This window comes from Andrena cerasifolii, chromosome 3 (assembly GCF_050908995.1).
Source record: "Andrena cerasifolii isolate SP2316 chromosome 3, iyAndCera1_principal, whole genome shotgun sequence".
Taxonomy (NCBI): domain Eukaryota; kingdom Metazoa; phylum Arthropoda; class Insecta; order Hymenoptera; family Andrenidae; genus Andrena; species Andrena cerasifolii.
The window spans coordinates 4,622,328-4,640,563 of record NC_135120.1 but is presented as its reverse complement, the minus strand read 5'-3'; the positions used below and the strand labels follow the sequence as shown (position 1 = coordinate 4,640,563).

The 18,236-nt window shown below is 35.6% G+C and overlaps 1 protein-coding gene and 2 long non-coding RNA genes across 5 annotated transcripts in view; 2 read left to right on the top strand and 1 right to left on the bottom strand.

The window, feature by feature from the left end:
* The window catches only part of LOC143367078 (uncharacterized), a 187,442-nt gene extending 175,868 nt beyond the window's left edge, over positions 1–11,574 (bottom strand). Inside the window, exons 1-4 of the long non-coding RNA XR_013084925.1 lie at positions 10,651–11,574; positions 10,228–10,373; positions 10,099–10,167; positions 7,553–10,020 (exon numbers count right to left, since the gene is read on the bottom strand). This is a non-coding gene — a long non-coding RNA (uncharacterized LOC143367078). The remainder of the gene's footprint in view (positions 1–7,552; positions 10,021–10,098; positions 10,168–10,227; positions 10,374–10,650) is intronic.
* Positions 1–18,236, top strand: part of LOC143367066 (uncharacterized) — a 391,763-nt gene that overhangs the window by 176,063 nt on the left and 197,464 nt on the right. The window contains exon 2 of the long non-coding RNA XR_013084889.1: positions 7,664–7,712. This is a non-coding gene — a long non-coding RNA (uncharacterized LOC143367066). The remainder of the gene's footprint in view (positions 1–7,663; positions 7,713–18,236) is intronic.
* The window catches only part of LOC143367001 (fatty-acid amide hydrolase 2), a 174,392-nt gene continuing 168,856 nt past the window's right edge, over positions 12,701–18,236 (top strand). For all 3 annotated transcript variants that reach the window (XM_076808586.1, XM_076808585.1, XM_076808587.1), the window contains exons 1-7: positions 12,701–12,853; positions 13,024–13,232; positions 14,633–14,859; positions 14,987–15,316; positions 16,842–17,134; positions 17,515–17,610; positions 17,788–17,946. In XM_076808586.1, coding sequence (XP_076664701.1) covers positions 12,830–12,853; positions 13,024–13,232; positions 14,633–14,859; positions 14,987–15,316; positions 16,842–17,134; positions 17,515–17,610; positions 17,788–17,946 — 1,338 coding nt within the window. In that variant the 5' untranslated portion in view covers positions 12,701–12,829. The remainder of the gene's footprint in view (positions 12,854–13,023; positions 13,233–14,632; positions 14,860–14,986; positions 15,317–16,841; positions 17,135–17,514; positions 17,611–17,787; positions 17,947–18,236) is intronic.

The window sequence follows — 18,236 nt, the reverse complement described above, 5'->3', positions numbered from 1 at the left end:
CAACTCGCAACAGTAGACAGAGAAAGAATCTGTAAAAAAAGAAAAAGACAGAAATACTGATAGAAAGAGACAAAAATACTGACAGAAAGAGAGAGAGAAATACTGATAGAATGAGATAGATTTGTTTTAGGTTATGTTATTTCCGGTTTTGCTCCAAAATGGCTGCGGTTATACTAGAGCACTAAAGAGATGAGTATGCGCATTCGCCATATTGGGTCCTCTGGAGAGAGAAGATTATTGAGTACCCGCCCTTTTGAGTGCTGTCAAATTCGCTTTATAAACCAAATATAAACTAAAATGTAATAAAATACCCTAATAATGTGTCGTGCTACCATGCATCAATATCAATAACGCATATTCTGTTCATAAAGTGAATCTGACAATGTTATGTTATAGCGAATTCGGTAACTCGCTCTGACTCTGCACTGGTGCCAAAAATGACTTGGGTTGGTTGATTCTTATAGAGCAATCTTCGTTTCTATTAGAAACAACCAATCCAAGTCATTTACTAGGGTTGGCTTTTTTACATCGCTAACATTCTATAGTATTTCATGAACATGGTGAGGGGACTGCCAAGCCACAGGTTCCCATCTAGAACTCTTCTATTTCGTGAGGGAAACATCACTGCTACGACATCTGCATTATCATAATTATATAAATCTTCGCGGTCTGCTCTGTTCAATGCTGTAGCGTAAATGATGCCAAGAATAAATGTAAAATAATTTTTATTGCAATGAACTTCAAGAAAAATCATAATAATTTTATGCTTCTTGCTAATAGGTATCACTCATCAAATTTCCGTAGAAGCACATCTCGTTCATACATATATTGGCGACCTTGTTTGAAATGAAAATGAAAACGATGAATCTTTCATCACCTTAGAGCATATAAACATGAAGGAAGCATGCAATGAGCGAAAATGCAGACGGCGGTAGAAAGAGAAAGATATACTTCAGTCTTAGGCCAGTATTCATAATCGCTACTTATTCTTAAGCAAATGCTTAAGCATTCGGCATCCTTTACTAGCTACTGGGTTAGTAGAGGATGTCGTATGCTTAAGCATTTTCTTAAGAATAAGTAGCGACTATGAATACCGGCCTTAGAGCATATATGCTCTAAGCATTGGGGACAGCCTCTCTTTCTAGCACCAGGAGCGACAGTGTTTTTCTTTTGATGTTAGAAAGAAAGGGGGTGTCCCCAATGTATATCTTTCTCTATATCGTTCAAAATGAGCGTCGAGCACAAAATCGCACCTTGATATGGGGAATGCCCACCCGTGATAGCAAATTCTTGAAATGCTATTCCATTCGCACCATAGAGTTTGTCGCGAGAACTTCTCATCAGAAGTTCCCGCGAGAAATTCTATGGTCCGAATGTACATTCCTATTGGCCGACGCGACAACGTCGACGAATAAAAATTAAGCAAACGGGACACGGGCGGCGGGAGCCAATGCGAGCAAAGTAGCCCCTTTCTCCTCGTACCTTTACGTTGACTTCTTCCACTTCTCGTCGGAGCACAGTATGTGGGATCATCCAACATAAAGCTGTGTTCACGTGTTACCAAGGGTACCGTACACATGTAGCTGAGGTTTTGGGAACCTCGCCATGGAAAGCTATTTGTTATTTACTCTGACGTTTTCATATATTCACACATACTATATTGTTTCTAACTTTAAATACTTAAGGAGAGCTTGCATTTTAGCAAATCTTTGATGTTGAATATTTTTAAAAATAATACATAAACAAACTCTTAAATATGTGTTTATTTATTTTTCGTCTCGCATCACTGAAAAAATTTAGTTAAAACTGATCCTACTGGTCTGGCCTCTTTTTGTCAGAGTTAAAAATCAACTTTTACAGGTACGAATATCGACAAAAAAGTATAATCCTTCGCACTTCTATACTATGATCGGAAGAACTAATATAGCATAATATTAGGTACTATATATTTATGGTAATAATATTAAAAACATTTATTATGAATTGAGGATGTCTTGTAGCATGATGTTATTTATTAAATTTAATACCATAATTTGGTTTATAGTGCATATACATCTTTAAAAAAGATAATGTCGTCCAATGAAATCGTTCATGTAACATTCATAAAAACTTATTATTTATGATGTGATAATAATAACAAATTTTTTAATAACAAATCCCTATCTGAATGTAAACTACCAATACACATTTGAAAAAATTGAGAAATATTATATAAGTTATCAACATTACTATATAATGTTAGTATCAAACCATACCGCCATATCAAAGGTTCTATATCAGTAGACAAATGAAGCAGCAACAAAAATAAATTTCGAACTTTACTCCAATCTCTGTGAAAGACGTGTGATTTCATTTCAGAAAGTATTGTATGCTTTGAAAAACCTGTAGAATGCTGCCTCTCACCCTTTTTATAGCAATGCATAATTTTACACTGAGCATGAATTTGTCGCAATTGCTCCCCTTCTTCTATTTCAGTCTTTGTCTTCTCTCCATCTTTCTTGTTTAGCCAAAGTAATTCAATAGCTTGATTCTAAAAGGAAATTAACCATTTATCTATTGAATATTATCTTAATGTAAACATGTAATATAATATTTTTTTGTATTACATACTACTTTTTCTCTTCTAATCTTCTTCATTTATACTTTATACAATAGAATATAATATTTATATTTTATACAATATTTTACTGAACAATACTGTTTAATGTACTTTTGTCCACCTTTCCTATAAATAAATTAAATTAAATTTTGAAGTAACTGATGTAAGCAATTTTGTAAACGTTTTGTAAAAATACCTGTATAGTTTATGTAAGTGATTCAGCAAACTGCTTGAGATCCACTTAGCTGTCAGTTGTTTTTTACCATTTACTACAAGGTTGTACCAGTCCAAAATTCTTATTCGCCTTTGTGCACCCAATGACCTTAAAGTGTTTGATGCCTGAAACCTGTGATGAATGTTTACGAAATTGACACTTAAAGAGTCCTGGCATTTTTTATTCTCGCTATTGTTATAAGTTTCCTATATCTGTTCTCTCAACAATACTAAAACTACTTTCTATACCGAAACAAGATATTACTAAAATACAGTTGAACAAAGAATTATTAAAGATATTCGTATTATTAAAATAGATTTCATAATATTTTCGAATCTTCAATATTAATGAATATTATGACTCCCATAGTTTGTAAAGACGTTTGTAAGGAGTTTTGTAATTATCAATATTTTATTTTGTTTATGAATGATTTACCATTGTACATGATACACACACTAGGCGTCAAAACGGCTTCCCTTCGGAAATTTGGCAACCTTGCATGTCACTAGGCATAACTCAGCGGTTTTAGTGACATGCAACGTTGCCAAATTTCCAAAGGGAAGCCGATTCTGGTACCTAGTGTACATCTGCATTGAGTTTTAAAGTGTATACATTACATTTGTTTTTCCTACATATTTAATCTTTAGAAACACGAAATAAGAATGTAAAATAAATTTGGTTTTCATCACACATTTCGTACTTAAAAATTATTTTAAGCAGTTGGTTTACACTATTCGTTACTTTCTTACAGACTCTTGAATTTAAATGCAGCTTCTGAGCGCAAAGACAGTGTTGAAATTTAATACAATTAAAACTAAGAAAGTAATTAGTTATAAATTATTCTATTTTAAATTCATATATTATATAATCTATTTTTTAACAACATATTGTGAATTGTATTGAGTAAACTTTTCCTCTGGAAAACCTTTCTTATCACCGAAAATTGATATGGATCGAAAGCACGTATCAAATAACATGCAAAAATAACAATTTTGAATTTAGGAGTCTGTTCAGTAAAAAGTTATTAAATAAAAGGGACTGTGAAATTTTGACGCATATTCTAACCCCTAATGTGACCAACTATTATGCTTCAATTTGAATGGATACTTTTTTTTAACCAATACTATACAAAAAAGGTCATGGGCCTGGTACGGTCGCATTGGTGAGTAAAATCGCAGACCCTGAGATACTAAAAACGCACTCTCTTCCTACTTTTCCTGTGGAAAAAATTATTTTAGGTTATGCCCAAACTCACATCGGTTCGCTACCATGCTTTACGCGCAAGCGGGCTCAATTGACTTGGCTAGTTGGCTTGGCCTGGCGCTAACATCGTTTCGTTTCCTGAGGTGTTGATTGGTTCAACGTCGCAGCGCCATCGCGCGCATGCGTAGCGTTTCCCCACCGCTAAATAGCTTACAGCGTACGTTATTTCCGTCCCACGCTGGCCAGCGGATTGGCGGTGTTACGTATTTTAGCGAGGATTTTGTGATGCGGACGCCGGCTGGTGTCCGTGGAGCGCTGAACTGCTCTGCTCGTCGGGGTGCGGGTGTTTTAAGTAAAACAAACTACAAGAATACTATTTGCAAGTTAAACTTTGGAGTTTATTCCTGATATCGGGTTCGTACTGTTCAGAAAGGCAGTTAGTGATGGAGTGACAGTAGCGTTAGAGAAACAGCTCCGAGCTCGTCGACGACAAGATCCTCCTGGTCCTCCCATAGATCCTTGTAGTACAATCAGAACGATGACATCCTTCAAGCTTCGTCAGTGAGTTGTCCTCTAGCCGTCTCTCTGTCCTTGGCCCTTCCTTCGCGCTTCCCTTCACTCTCGGCTGGTGGTCGAGACCCTTCCTGATTACATAGTTTACATACATTACATACACATCTAAAAGATAGGTAAGCGCAACGCTCCGGGTCAAGAAAACGTTGCCCAAACAAATAGCGAATTCGGTATCTCGCACTGACTCTGCGCGGGTCCCAGAAAATGAGTTGGATTGGTTGTTTCTGATAGAAACGAAGATAGCTCTATAAGAATCAACCAATTCGAGTCATTTTCTGGCACTAGCTCAGAGTCAGTGCGAGATTCTGAATTCACTAAAAGTTTATGACATGACTTCCGGCTTCTCCCGACCGGAATTTTTACCCTTACAGGACACCGGCAATTATTGAAAGGGAGGACAGAATTTTAAGTGGTTTTACGAGACGAGCCGCTCGACAAAATTTGGCACGCAGATGTGAAAGGAAACGTTAAGCAATTTACTATCCTCCCCTGGCCTAACTGTAATTTTGAAAGCTATTGAATGCAATCCCAGGGTCTCGTATGCCTTCTGAGTTCAAACATCAGCTACTAGCATTGTAAGGCCACGTTCAAAAACCTAGCAAGGAAAAACCCTCGATAAACACAATGCGCTCTACGTGTTTATGAGTCCTGGCAATAAACTCTTCCCCGTCCTTCATTTCAAATCTCGCTCCTACGTACATACGGCTCAAACGATTACATACAATTTCCCAGCCACGTTCAAGCGATAGCGTAACAGCGGCAAAAATTGAGCAGATTCTGCGCAGCGCAATCTGACAGTAGATAGTAGGTACTTAGCAAAAATCGAGTAAATCCTGCCGCCCATGCTGCCAGTGTCATGGTTTAACAGAAATTAAACAGATCCTGCTGACCACCCATAACTACCTGATTGCAGATTGATGGCAGAAATTGAGCCGATTCTGCCATTTCATTTATATAAATCGATTGATGCATAAACGCATTTAAATGTTTTTTTAAGTAATTTTTCTACTTCTTCCAAATATATTTATTGTGTCTTTAATAATATGCAGTATACACATTTAAATAAAATATATCTTTTTTCACGTTATAATTAGAAATAAGAATAGAATAGAAGAGACTAAGGCGATACAGATAAGGAAACTGTGATATCAAACAATGTACCTGATGTAAAGTGATTTGGATGTGATATAGGGAAAAAGATAAGACTTAGTAGGAGGAAAGGGAGAGGAGGTAGAAAAGGATAAATGTGATGAGAGAATGGAGAGGGAAAAAAATGTAAAATGTAGAGATAGACTGGAAAATGCATCAAAATATGAATATGAAAGTGAGAAAAGCGGAATGGTCGGATGGAGAGAGAGGAAGCGCATGAGAGACTGAAGTTCGTTGGGCTATATAAGAATGGTTCTTGAAATGCCACTTATGGTATAGGATATATATATACAGGGTGTCCCACTAAAGAGTGGACAGCGCGATATCTCTTAAAGTATTGTCGATAAAAATATAAAAAAAATAGGGAATTGCATGGTTCGAGGGGGCCCATTTATTAGCGCGAACGAATTTTGTTTTCGATTATTATTTTAAAAGATACGATGGTCAAGTTCGGTTTTTCAAATGGAACTATTTTTTTTGAAGACCTGAGTTCATAGTGCGTTCCAAGACAAATTCAATAAGCTTTAATGTATACACTTTATTTCCACTGGTTTTTAAGATATTGCGCTTGCAAAATTACTGATTTTCACTGGAAGAAAACCCTCTGGAATAGCAAGGACTGGGGTCGTTCTTACTGGCGCGATGGGTGGCATTGCCTGTTGAAACTGATACGTACCTGCCAAAGGTCTACGACAGGGTTCGCAGGCCCAAAAGCTGGACAATTCTTTTCCGTCAGAAATGCTACTTAGGTAGGCACATTTGCGGTACCGAGAAGCGCTCCGTTACTTTTATTTCGCACTTGCTTCTAGGCTCGGATGGCCGGTTCTTTTGGGAGGGATGCAAGTTGGATTTGTTCTGATACAATCTGCTCCCTATGGTTGAAATTTAGTCTAGCAACTTTCACTCCTCCTAAGCTAACCAATCCAACTTGCATCCCTCCCAAAAGAACCGGCCATCCGAGCGTAGAAGCAAGTGCGAAATAAAAGTAACGATGCGCTTCTCGATACCGCAGATGTACCTACCTAAGTAGCATTTCTGACGGAAAAGAATTGTCCAGCCTTTGGGCCTGCCATTTCTGGCGTAGACCTTTGGCAGGTAAATATCCATTTCAACAGGCAGTGCCACCCGTGGGGCCAGTAAGACCGCCCCCGGTTTTTGCCATTCCAGAGGGGTTTCTTGCAGTGAAAATCAGTAAATTTGCAAGCGCAATATCTTAAAAACCAGTGGAAATAAAGTGTATACATTAAAGCTTATCGAATTTGTCTTGGAACGCACTATCAACTCAGGTCTTCAAAAAAAATAGTTCCATTTGAAAAACCGAACTTGACCATCGTATCTTTTAAAATAATAATCGAAAACAAAATTCGTTCGCGCTAATAAATGGGCCCCCTCGAACCATGCAATTCCCTATTTTTTTTATATTTTTATCGACAATACTTTAAGAGATATCGCGCTGTCCACTCCTTAGTGGGACACCCTGTATGTACTATGCCAAAGAAAGAATAAACCTAAACCTATTTTTTTTCACGTCTACCAATGTAGTGGTACAATGGGCTACGCTCGGATTGGCTGATCCATAATGCCGAAACTCGTAATTGGTCAAGACTCTACGTTCAGCTTGCGTTCGTTTTCGAGGGCTGAGGTGGCGGCGGCTGTCTCTGGCAGTGGCAGTCAGTGCTGACAAAATTGAAAAATATTCCACCTGATTCAAAGCATCAATATCCAGACAAATCATCTCAAAGTCTCTGGAAAACAAAGGTAATTATGGAATTGAATAATTTCCAATTATCTACGGCGTGGAAATCGAGATTTACATTATCTGCAAGACAGAAAAGTAGGGTTATGCGCGAAGTGCGAATGTTTAGCGTCTTGTTTCGTAGATAATAATTTAATACATGTTTTCTTATCAATGTAAATGTTCGCAGGAGCATGGATGATCGCCTAGGGTGTGTACTGTATGGAGATGGGGCTGAAGTAACTATTGCATGTATCCTGTTTATTCATACGTTACGTTTAATTTTATATAGTGATGGGCACCATCGAATAAAAACTATCGATTAGTCGATAGTAGCCAACTATTATTTTTAGTCGACTGATTTTCAGAACTATCGACTGAATCAGTTGACTAATAAAATGAAGTCGCTTGAACTATGCTATCGGTCGTATGGTGGAGTTACGGATCAATTGAATTTAAACGGCGGGAATTTTGAATAGATTTTATCACGAGATTTACTATATCAAATACATAATAGATTCATTCGTTAGCGGTATCGAATAATTCATTCGTTAAACATGTGTATATTCGATTATGTATAATGGAAACTAGTGCAACCCTACTAGATTTACACAGTTATTGGGCGAATGTTGTAAGAAATTGTGATTTTCACCACTTTTAATAGTTTGTATTTCATAGTAACGTTAACCAATTTTAATGAGATTGTCAACATGCATACAACTTACTGATATTAACGAAAGACAGTATTTTGATTTTCATTAAAGGATTAGATGAAAAAGTGGAGAAGTGTTTTTTATTATTTATTTCGCGATACAAATAATTGTAATTTTCTCAAATAGCTTTTTATGCATTATCTTCTCCAGTAATTCTAAAAGTTTCATTTTAAAAATGTCATTTACTTTTCTAGAGTGCACGAATACTTTCATTTCTCTTTTACATTAATAAGAAATTGTACGTATCAAAAGTGAAGAAGACAAACCACAACTACTTTATAACGTATTATCTCAGAATTTGGCACTGTCACTTGATGATGAAAGCATCTAAAAATCTAAATATTACGGGAAGCAAGGGTGGACTAGTATTATTTCTAACGAAAATAAAAGAATAATTCTTTAATTGTTTTACAATGTTTTTATTATTGTATAGTAATATTATTGTAATAGTATTGTAAGAAGAAAGGATAAAAACGCAAATGAATAAGGCGTAAATATTTTTAATGTTGAATCAATAATTTCAAAAAATACTGCCGATACTCGTCAGCTGAAAAGAATGATTTTTCCGTCCGAATAAGCACCTTTGTTTTCGTAAGCGCGCAACGTTCGCTTTTCAAGGGCTTGAAGTAATTTATGACTGTCGTGGCGTATTTAACACTGTCAGGCCTCGTTGTCGCTATACCATTCTTTCTAATCTGAACATGTAGTCGCTCATTGGTGTTTGCTGTAATTTTCGAATTATTTTATTGATTATATTATTTTTCAGGAGTTCATTAATATCTTGTATTAATATTATATTACTATTAAAACATAAATAATAATTTATAGGAAAAATAGTATTCTATAATTATATATATATATATATATATATCTATTAATATTTGATATTAATATTAGTAATATCATTTTAATAATATTTTAATCCGTATTACATTATTTCTTTCAGAAGTTTAGTAACGTTTTGTATTTATATTGTTGCTTATGTTAATAAATTAATTACATCCTATAAAAAGCAATATTTTATAATTATATTTATCCTGTCCTATATACCGTATAATACCGACAACATTAAAATACTTATAAATTATTAAAAATAAGAAATTTTGAAATACTATGTTTTAACAATCAAAATTGAAGAAAGTAAAGAAAGTTACATATAACTGGGAGAAATTATGATTGTGGAACGTACTTTCCTATGTGACTTTCCTTGCAACAGAGAACAGAGCTAGGTATCTAAAGTATCCTTTCCAGTCAAAGGATCCCATTAACGCAGTCCGCTACGTCACAAGTAAAATAAACAAATGCCTCGATACAAGTTCAGTACGATCGGGGATTTAGTTAAGCGTAGATTTGAACGTGTCAGCATCAGCGTATATAGTTCTAATTTTCTAAAAAATTAAGTAGTTCTAAACCAATTTTAAAAGCACTGTCTTTCTCAGTACTCAGTATTTAAATAATTCCAATAAACCATTGTTTGAATAGTGTAATAAAGTGTTTAATAAACTATTACTTATACAGTATTATAAACTATTTAATAAACTATAGTGATTTTCATTAATAGTGTATATATAGTGTAGTTAGTAGTGTGTATATAGTTGCTAGTGTATATAATACAATATGTATCGACAAAAGCGCTCACTAGTATGGAAATATTTTGAAAAAAAGACACCAACTACTGCGATGTGTCTCTTATGTAAAAGAGAATATAAAAATGCAGGAAACACTAGCAATTTGCATGAACACTTGAAACGCAAACATTTTACAGTGCTTGAAGCGAATCGAGAGCGGGATCAAGAAGCAGCAGAGTCGATAGACATCGATGAACCTGTTATACCTGGAACAGTAATACAAGATATAACACCTGTGGCATCCACTTCGAGTGCATATCTTATAGCTCAAAATGCTGACTTACCAACTACAGCGCAAAGACCGCAGGTACATTTAAGGCAATTGACCTTAAGGACAATTTCAAATGATCTGCCTCAAACAAAAATTATGAAATTAAATAATCTGGTGGTAGCCATGATATGTAAAGACTTACAAACTTTAAGTATTGTTGAGGATAAAGGATTTATTGAATTCGTCAAAGAACTGGAACCTCGCTATCAATTGCCAACTCGACGAACTTTTGGACGTTCCATTTTACCGCAAGTATATGCTGACACTAAAAATAAAATTTTGCAAAACCTGCAACAAACAACGTACGTCTCCATTACAACAGATATCTGGTCAAATTTAAACACACAATCTTTTGTCACGGTTACTAGTCATTACATTCTTCAAGACAAACTATATACGAACGTATTAGCCACTAGCATTTTAGATGAAAGACATACAATTGAATATATAACAAGTATAATACAAGATACTTTAACAGAATTTAATATAGCAGATAAAACTGTTGCAGTTGTAACTGATAATGCTGCAAATATGATAGGTGCTGTACGTAGTCTGGGTTACTTACATTTGCCATGTGCAGCACACACGTTAAACTTAGTTGTGAATGACTCAATTAGTGCTATTCCAGATATCGTTAGCACATTAAAAACTTGCCGTTCCATAGTCACCCATTTTAAAATTAGTGTTACTGCTGCAGACAAATTAAGAGCGATACAAGCCCAAATGGAATTACAGCACCTAAAATTAAAACAGGACATTCATACTCGATGGAACTCCTCTCTTATAATGTTGGAGAGATTATTTGCGTTGAGAGTTCCTTTATCTGCCGCTGTGGTATCATTACCAAAATTTCCCAGATCTTCTGAAACATTAAATGAGGAACAGTGGGAAATGATAGAAGACGTGATACCATTATTAAAACCGATAGAATATATAACCACAGATCTTAGTGCCGAAAAATATTCCACAGCCTCCAAAATTGTGCCATTAATAACTGGTATTCAAAATTCTATCGAAAATATTACACCCATGACAAGGTCTGGACATTTATTGAAAATTAATTTATTAAATAATATTGATATTAGATTTGATTACATAGAGACAAATAAAATTACACGTGCAGCAACTATACTAGACCCCCGATTTAAAACAGCAGTTTTTCAAAATAATATTAACGCACAAACAGCAAAGACAGCCATACATTCAGAAATTAAAACTTTATTAAATGTTATGAATAATGAAAATAGGGTTATAAATCCACAACAAGACGAAGAGTCACCGGATCAAAATTCAGGATTCTGGAATTTTTATTTAAATAAAGTTTCGCACTTAACCAGAAAATGCTCCACGCCTTTAGAAAGTGCAGAAAATATAACAAAGCAATATTTAGAACTGCCGTATGAAAACATTAAAAGTAACCCTATAGAATTTTGGAAGACCCATAGACACACAATGCCCAAATTAAAAAAAATAAGCGAAAAATATTTATGTACACCTGCAACTTCTGTACCCTCAGAAAGAATATTTTCGAAAGCTGGCCAGATTATGTCCGAAAGGAAAAATAGATTGTCCACAAAAAATTTAAATCAATTAATTTTTTTAAATTTTAATATGGAATAATGGAGTAGGTCAAAATATCAGATATTTCTTTAAACAATTTTTTAGATGAAATTCTTTTATACTTAAATCCATAATATACCCATATTTATTCTAGGTGAAGGAAGAAATACACAAATTGTTGCGGCGTAACGCACTATGATCTAAACATAACCACACCACTGCTAACCACTAAACTGAAATTTCAATCGACTAAAAACTATCGACAACATAGTCGACAGTATGTCGCAACTAAATAGTAAGTAGTCGATACTTTAAATTATTCGATGGTGCCCATCACTACTGAGTACAAAACTCTACTATTGAAAATAGGACCCCCGATTCTCACATGAGCGGTGTTGCCACGTTGTACAGCCCGGATAATACAGTACTAGAGTCGGCAGTGGCATGACGTATCCAGTCTGCGCATTTCCGTCAGGGGGACCAAGCCGTCTTTGTTTGGCTGAAGTTTTCCCGTTTAGTTAGCACCGTATTGGTAGGAGGCGCTAGGTACATCACACACACATACCTACGTGTATCAGTGAGCACGACACACAACCTTTCGACGTTGGTGAAATGTTACCATGACGACCGTCGTCATTTAGAAATGTTTGGCGCAGACACGAGGAAGTGTCCTCACTTTCCCTGGTTTACCCTTTCTAAGGCCGTCTGACCATGGATTGTCGCGTCAGTGACGCGTATGCAGCAGATAGAAGGATATACAAAGCAATTGAATATATTTTCTTTTCCTAAGAAAAGAAGAAATATTCAATTTCAATGTTTATCCTTCTATCTGCTGCATACGTGTCGCTGGCGCGACGATCCGTGGACAGGTTTTAAAGTAAACGGTACATTACACGTATACACATACACATACGTCCCGATTCACACCAATTCACACATTCACAGTTTAGTACGCACCTCATTGGTAGGAGGCGCTACAAACTCTGCTTCAACTTTCGTAAGAGGGAAGCTTGGCCCCCCTGATTTCCGTTAGCCTTTAGCCATCTTTAGCCGATTGGCGTCTAGGAAGGGGTACCTTCCCCACCTTGCATCTGTATTACTTATTGTTAGTTGGAACGATAGTTCACGATACTTCTGAGCGCAGTGTGCACAAAATTTGCTGAGTCAATTTTGTGACAAACAATATGTGCACCTCAGTAAGAAGTCAGGTAATCAAGAAATTATTTATGTACCTAATGAGATATTTATTAATTTTCAGGAATTCATGTTTGGCATACAAAATTTATGTTTATTCTTAAGAAAATAATTTCGCATATTCTTCTATTGATTTATAAATTGTGCTCATTTACTTTATTAATCAAAATAATATTATATGCAGGAAAATGACACTTGCAAATCACTGTTTGGGATAATAAGAATGATGTTCAAGGACTTCTTAGTGTGTGTAATCATTCAATTACACGCGATATTCGACTTTTCGGTGGACTTACTTTTTGGGTTCTATTATAACGGCAGGGCAAAAAAGATACCATCTATAAAAAATGATTTACTGCTGATGAGTGCATCTGAATTAGCTGAAAAAATCAGGTACCTTTTGTTGTTTATTTTTTTATATTCTCCTTTTCTTGTATTATCTACACGGTGTCCCACTAAGGAGTGGACAGCGCGATATCTCTTAAAGTATTGTCGATAAAAATATCAAAAAATAGGGAATTGCATGGTTCGAGGGGGCCCATTTATTAGCGCGAACGAATTTTGTTTCCGATTATTATTTTAAAAGATACGATGGTCAAGTTCGGTTTTTCAAATGGAACTATTTTTTTTGAAGACCTGAGTTGATAGTGCGTTCCAAGACAAATTCAATAAGCTTTAATGTATACACTTTATTTCCACTGGTTTTTAAGATATTGCGCTTGCAAATTTACTGATTTTCACTGCAAGAAACCCCTCTGAAATGGCAAAAACCGGGGGCGGTCTTACTGACGCCACGGGTGGCACTGCCTGTTGAAATGGATACTTACCTGCCAAAGATCTACGCCAGAAATGGCAGGCCCAAAGGCTGGACAATTCTTTTCCGTCAGAAATGCTACTTAGGTAGGTACATCTGCGGTATCGAGAAGCGCATCGTTACTTTTATTTCGCACTTGCTTCTACGCTCGGATGGCCGGTTCTTTTGGGAGGGATGCAAGTTGGATTGGTTAGCTTAGGAGGAGTGAAAGTTGCTAGACTAAATTTCAACCATAGGGAGTAGATTGTATCAGAACCAATCCAACTTGCATCCCTCCCAAAAGAACCGGCCATCCGAGCCTAGAAGCAAGTGCGAAATAAAAGTAACGCTTCTCGATACCGCAGATGTACCTACCTAAGTAGCATTTCCGACGGAAAATAATTGTCCAGCCTTTGGGCCTGCCATTTCTGGCGTAGACCTTTGGCAGGTAAGTATCCATTTCAACAGGCAGTGCCACCCGTGGCGTCAGTAAGACCGCCCCCGGTTTTTGCCATTCCAGAGGGGTTTCTTGCAGTGAAAATCAGTAAATTTGCAAGCGCAATATCTTGAAAACCAGTGGAAATAAAGTGTATACATTAAAGCTTATTGAATTTGTCTTGGAACGCACTATCAACTCAGGTCTTCAAAAAAAAATAGTTCCATTTGAAAAACCGAACTTGACCATCGTATCTTTTAAAATAATAATCGGAAACAAAATTCGTTCGCGCTAATAAATGGGCCCCCTCGAACCATGCAATTCCCTATTTTTTTTATATTTTTATCGACAATACTTTAAGAGATATCGCGCTGTCCACTCCTTAGTGGGACACCCTGTAGGATAGTATTTATACAATGTATTTATATTAAATCATTTATACATATATTATTGAGTCTAATTTGAAACATTATTGTTGTAAATCATATCATTATCAATGTAAATACTACAGATAAAAAAAATAAAATTATAGAGGCTAATTAAAGTATAAACATATAATTATAGGATAAAGAAAGTGTCATCTGTAATGGTTGTCACAGCATTTATAGAGAGAGCAAAGGAAGTAAACAGCGTAATAAATGCTGTGGTAGAAGACAGATATATCGATGCGTTGGAAGAAGCTAAGGAAGTAGACATGGTTATACAAAAGTGTGAAAACATTGATGTGATAAAAGAGAAAAAACCTTTCCTAGGCGTTCCTTTCACAACAAAGGAAAGTATTGAAGCCAAAGGTAATATAACATTATTATATAGCTTATAATAAAATTGTAAAATGTATAGTTTATATATAATTTTTTATTATTGTATCATAGATCAATGACTTATTACTTATTCTACTAAATTATAACAATTACTTAGGTATGCTTCATACAATGGGTTTATTATCCAGACGTGATTTTCATTCCCAAGAAGATGCAACAGTAATGAATTTTGTGAAAAATGCTGGTGGAATTTTAATTGCAAAAACAAATATTCCTGAGCTAAATTTGTGGACTGAGTCAAGAAACAATTTATATGGACAAACTTGTAATCCATATAATACTACTAGAAATGTTGGTGGAAGCAGTGGCGGAGAAGGAGCAATCATTGCTGCTTGTGGAGCTGCAGTTTCTATTGGCAGTGATATTGGCGGTTCTACTAGAATGCCTGCCTTCTTTAATGGAGTTTTTGGTCACAAACCAACTGAAGGTTTACAAATTCTCATAATTTTTATGTTAAGAAATTGTGATTAGCAGGATTTATTATTCTACATGATGAATTATTATTAAATAAGAAATAGTATGCAGCTTCGGTCAATCATTAAGGTTAATTTAATTGTTAGAGTGATTTAATTTTTAATCAACATTATAATTAATAAACTGTAGTATTTTTTGTCATCAGGTAAATAGGTACCCAGATAGCACACGACGTCTTAAAGACGTCCATTTTACGTTTGTTTTTGAGCTGAACGTCTGACGACTTTATTAAGACGTCTTTAAGACGTCGCTGCCGAGACGGTTTTCAGATGTCGCTGTCGAGACGTTTCTATGACGTCGCTGTCAAAACGATTGTAAGAAGTCGCTGTCAAGACGATTCTAAGAAGTCGTCTTCGAGACGTTTGTGCCAAGACGTTTTTCAGACGACTGTGGTAAGACGTCTTTGAGAGGACTGTGTTAAGACGCCCTTAAGACGTCTGTCTTGTTAAGTGTTTAGGACGTCTTTGAAACGTCCATGCCAAAACATTTTTTAAACAACTGTGTTTTGATGTCTTCAAGACGCATATGTACATAAACAAGTCATGACTAGGCCGGCTCGCGATGAATAGTACGCGACCGCCAGGCGGCGACCGGGCCGAGCGCTTCTCGCAGGTGGAATACAGCAGTTATGCCTATAAGAGAGCCGGGCAGATCATATACCGTCATTCTCGAGTACCGGTTTTTTTTGACGAAGGAAATTGATATTTTCGACTTGAACTTGAATATACCAAAAAATGTCTCGATCATTCGCTATTGCAAGACGTTCTTCTTTTTTATGAAAAAACGAAAATATTGATCAGCATGAAAATAGACTTTCTCGAATGAGAACAGGAGTTACTCGACGGGGCTTCTTTTTCAAAATACTTAAATTCATTAAAACATACATTCTAATAAACACAAATCAAGTCATGCTTAATATCTCTAATATCTCTTTAAAGAGCTCTGCAGTAGGCCTACTCAATCCTTACGATGACATCTTTGAGGCGTCGTGAAAGTCTAAAATGGACGTCTTTGAGACGTCTTCACGACCACTTAAAGATGTCTATAAGACGTCTTAAAGACGTACCGTTTCCTGACAAACGACGTAAAAAAACGTCTATAGACGCCTTTCAGACGTCTTTACGACAATTGCAGACGTCTTGAAAGTCTGAAATAGACGTCTTTAGGATGTCTTTAAGACGTCTGTGTGCTATCTGGGTAGGTTATGAATAAAAGGGAGTAAGAGTTTAAAACTTGTAGCTAACAAACAAAGCATCAACCGCAATATCATTATTCTTGATTTTCATCTTAATCTGGTGCCTAGAATTACTCCTTAATCCTTAATTTTGATCTCACAATCAGTAGTAGTCGAACACCCTGTCTAAAGACTAGTCTTATTAAAAGTAGTTTAATTTTTGTTGGTTTGCATAACGTTTATAATACATGAACTGAAAATAATTAATGTATTGTAATTTATAATACTAATAAATTTTTTTCAGGTTTAACACCTTTGAAAGGTGTTGGACTTCGACAAACAGATTACCCTAATTCAATGGCAGAATCAGGCCCGATCTGTAAGAAGGCTGAAGATCTAGTACCTTTTTTGAAAGTTTTAGTTGGAGAAAAAGTTTCATTGCTTAAACTCGATACAGCAGTAGATTTAAAATATCTTAAAATTTTTTATCAAGAATGTTCAGGTGATTTGAGAGCAAGTAAAGTAAATTCCGAAATGAAAACTGCTCTCTTAAAAGCAGTACAGCATTTTCAGGAAATTACTGGATCCGCAACAAAAGTAAATTCCTTTTGTTTTTTTATATGTAATATATTCCCAGATAGAACAGGACGTCTTGAAGACGTCCATTTTATGTCTGTTTTAGGTCTGAACGACTGAACGTCTTGATTGGTAACAACGGCGTCTTAAAGACGTCGCGTTTAGTCACAAATAGACGTCTTTAAGACTTTACGTCGCTAAGGCCCCAGATAGCACACGTCGTATATAAGCCGTCTTTCAGACTTTCAAGACGTCTTAAAGATGGCTTATAGACGAAGTGTGCTATCTAGGGCGTCTGTGTGCTATCTGGGTATATTTACTGGATTTATTAATTATAGCCCATTTTTATAAAAAGCTTTTTTGTTATAAAGATCTAACTTTTACGTGTATTTTTATTACAGATAAAGATACCTGGTTCTCAATACAGTTACCGATTATGGCGGTTTTGGATGTCTCAAGAAAATTTTGATTTCAAATCGAGTATAACAAATGGAAAGGTACATATGTTAATACTGTCTTCTTACATTTCTATGTATTGTTAAGTATGTGAATTTTATAATATCAGTAAATAGGCAGTAGTACATAATTTGCGTTTACATACATACATACACACAAACTGCATTAATGTAATATTATTGAACTATTTAATAATGACAATATTGATTCTTTTTCAGTTCCGTGCAAATGCCATTACAGAAATCTCAAAATTACTGACTGGACACTCTGAATTAACACTAGCGGCAATTATTAAATTGATTGACGAAGATTTACTACCAAAGGAAAATGCTGAGTGGGCATTGAATGTTACTGTAAATATGAAAAAATATTTGATGGTAAGTCATACTCACATAAAGAAATTTTAGGACTTTCTTTGAACTTTACAAAAAATTGTTTTACACAAAAGTTGAACTGCATTTAAGTGTGCATAACTTTCATAAACCAAAGTTTCTTTATCTGCATTTTTTCGATGACATGGATGTTATCTTCCATTTTGTAAATGAAACTGTCGGAATCGAGGGTGATTAATTTCACTGAGTTCGTTCTATACGTTTTATTATTCTGAATCGAACGATACTGTCTAAACCAGTGTTGACTAACTGGTGACCCACGAGCCTTGCTGCTA